The sequence below is a fragment of the Gossypium hirsutum genome, chromosome A01 (genome assembly GCF_007990345.1).
Source record: "Gossypium hirsutum isolate 1008001.06 chromosome A01, Gossypium_hirsutum_v2.1, whole genome shotgun sequence".
NCBI lineage: Eukaryota > Viridiplantae > Streptophyta > Magnoliopsida > Malvales > Malvaceae > Gossypium > Gossypium hirsutum.
The window spans coordinates 101,356,982-101,360,107 of record NC_053424.1 but is presented as its reverse complement, the minus strand read 5'-3'; the positions used below and the strand labels follow the sequence as shown (position 1 = coordinate 101,360,107).

Here is a 3,126-nt window from a genome sequence, read left to right as displayed (position 1 = left end):
AAGATTATTCCAAGAGCAGAACATTGGTGATTGCAAATAAACTAGTTTCATCTTTTCCTTTGGGCAATTAGCCTGATCTATATATGGATTTTGCAACAATTTTGGGGCTTCTACAGATTACATTTCTACTCTACAAAACTTTTTTCATAATATATAAAATTTGGCATGTTTGTATATTCATGTCAATTTCATTTTTATATCATATTCGGACTAAAAGCTAATAAATGTTGGTTAACCTTAATAAATATTCATTGCGTCTAATTTCATAAAGGTATTTGTACAACACTCAACAGAGGCATTACAATGAAAGCATCCCCATACACATATTTCCATCTCCTTGCTGATTAGGTAAAAAGGTGTATGTATGATGACCATCGATGTTTCTCCAACATTTTCATGGCTGTTAGGGTTCCCCCTCCTAATGCTCACTTGGGGGTGAAAGCCTGAAATGGAGAATAACAAACAACAGTTAGTATAAACTCTAAAAAACAAGCAAATATATGATCAAAACTAGGAGCTGAACTTACAGCAAAAATGGTGGCATGACCAGGATCGGCGAGGTGGGCAAAGAGGTTGTCAATGGGCCCAGTGCCGGTGTAGATATGTTGGAACCATGCACCCATCACTGCCAACATAGCCAATCGGCCATTCTTGATCTCTTTGGTCCTCAGCTCCTTGATCTTCTCAGGCGAACCACTTCCCCACCCAAGAGGGTCAAACCACAGGCCACCTGGGTATCCAACATCAGTCCCGGTGAGCTTGTTATTAGGGAAGATGGGGTCGGTGTTTACACACCCTGGCTTGAGAATGTCAGCCCATCTTCTCCCTTCAGCCCAGCCGATAAAAATAAGCTCAACGATGAAGAGAGTTGTGGTGTCAGTGAAGTATTCCTCTGTTCCAGCTGAGTACCACGATGGAGTGTTTAAAATCCCAATCTTGGTTAAGAACTCTGGGATGAAAATACCAGCAGCTCCCAACATTGCCCATCTGCAGTGCACCAGCTCTGCTTGTACGTTCCATCTCAATGTCTCAGGGTCAGAACCTGTAACAACACCCCCATTATAGATACTTATATTTTCCTTTGGTTCAAATGACTGTTGAGGTACTGATAGGGATTAAACTTACCAAGACCGAGAGGATCGAAACCAAAGTCACCAGGGAGACTGCACCAAAAGGGTTTCAATAAAATGTTAGAATAAGGTTAGAGTAGGAAAGAAGAGGCCAGAAACTGGTGGTTTTAAGTGACTGAACCTGCCATCCAGCCATGGAGGAGGAGTGCTGCCTGGGAACCAAAGGGGTCTGTCGGGGTCGGCGGCGGCGCACACTGGAAATGTTGGTCCGGCAGCTGGTTTTGTGTACTTTCTCACAGATCTAAGTTTCTTCCCTGAAAGGAAAGAAGCCTTTGTTGTCCCCACTACTGATCCAGTCTTCTGGGAACTGTAACAGGTTTACAACATCAATCCAAATATAAAAATTTACAACAAATAACATGGAAAAAATCGATGGAATCCTAAACTATGATCATTAATTTATAACTGGTTAACTATAAATTCATCATTTCTAGTACATTTGAAGCAGAAAAGAACTTGCCTGGGGGATGAGATGGCAACAGCTGCAATAGCCGAAGAAGCACAAACAGAGGCCATTTTGGGTCAAATTTTGTGCCTTGAATGAGATTGGGGTTGATCAGTTAATGTATTAAGGGGCTTATCTTAAAAGATAGGAAAATAGATATGGAATCGGCTAATGAGTTGCCATGTGTCAAGCAGAATCTCATATGAAGCCCATTCGTATCCACTTCTTCTGCTTCTTCGGATCAAATTCTCAAGTTGGTGGTTCACCTTGCATGTGTTGTGTGGCTCACATATCCAAAACCAAAAATATCAATGGCATTGCCTGGCAGCAGGTCAAAGTGCCCTGTACACCCTGTCTAATCTTTGTTTATTTTTTTAATATCGAATTTGTAAAGCATTCTTAAATTTTACTATGGATATATTCTAAAATTTTGATTTGACATAAATGTATATATAATTTTTCATTCAATCATATGTATTTAAAATTGTTTTTATATGGATTAAATTTATGATTTTATATGTAATAAATGTAAAATGATGATATTAATCGGGAAAAAGGACATTGTAAATGAAATCTCACATTATTCTACATCTCTAAGAAAATAAGGAATAAGAGGTTTTTTTTTTTTTGGGTGACAAGGCATAAGAGATTTTTAAGTCTATATACCAATATGAAGTCCTTGGTTAAAAGATTTCGCGAGTGTTATTAAAAAAAAATTCCAAGTGATTTTTCACTTTTTTTTTTCTCTCGTTGCTGATTAATTTTTTTTTTGGGTGGCGTTGTTCTTCTTTTTGTACTTATAATATAAATGTTTGTTGAATTTTAGAGATACATTGTGAAACAGAGTTCCCTTAGAATAAGTGCATATTTAGGAATGGTTCCATCCAGGAAAAACTTAGTACTTAAAAGTTGTACACAATTAATTTTGTCTACGAAAGACATGGTGCACAATTTCTTTTCTACAATCTTAAGGATATTCTCGATACTACTCATATTGCTTTTGTCACTAATAACGGTATTTCCACAACTGCATTTGGTGCTTCACATGCTACCAAAGTTGCTACAATACCAAAATTTTTTAATGTTTCATATGTCAACTTGGTGGAAAACATCACAAAAACAAGTATGAGAAAACATGATTACATGCCCAAATTAATAATCTTAACTTTGAGAATAAATAAAACTAGTTTGTCCATGTCAAACTAGGCCATCATGGACATCAGTGCAAAACCCAAAAGGGTGAACCAAACTATCATACTCATTAATGCAGAAACCAAAAGAGGAGAAATGACAATCCTACCAAATCAAATGTCAATTTGGTTAAAGCAAATGATGTAACACCCCTAAGTTTTTGGTATAATAAGCGACATTGTTCTAGGACCCGAAACATTGGAATTCTGAGGAAATTCGAAAACAAGTTTAATAAATGAAGTCATAAGAAATTTATTTGATTTTTAGAAATGGAAATCACAAGAATGATTATGAATATGAGATGATGGTACAAAAAGGCCAAATCATAAATTTTGAAAAGGAAGAGAATAGAAATGTAAA

General features: G+C 36.7%; 1 protein-coding gene across 1 annotated transcript; it reads right to left on the bottom strand.

Moving 5' to 3' along the window:
* Nucleotides 1-231: 231 nt before the first annotated feature.
* On the bottom strand, nt 232-1,999 carry LOC107916739 (chlorophyll a-b binding protein 7, chloroplastic). The gene is made up of 5 exons (XM_016846103.2): nt 1,591-1,999; nt 1,252-1,437; nt 1,126-1,163; nt 528-1,042; nt 232-443 (listed from the first exon to the last, which is right to left on the bottom strand). The coding sequence occupies exons 1-5, from the start codon at nt 1,644-1,646 to the stop codon at nt 426-428; spliced, it is 813 nt and encodes a 270-aa protein (XP_016701592.1). The 5' UTR covers nt 1,647-1,999; the 3' UTR covers nt 232-425.
* Nucleotides 2,000-3,126: the final 1,127 nt, after the last annotated feature.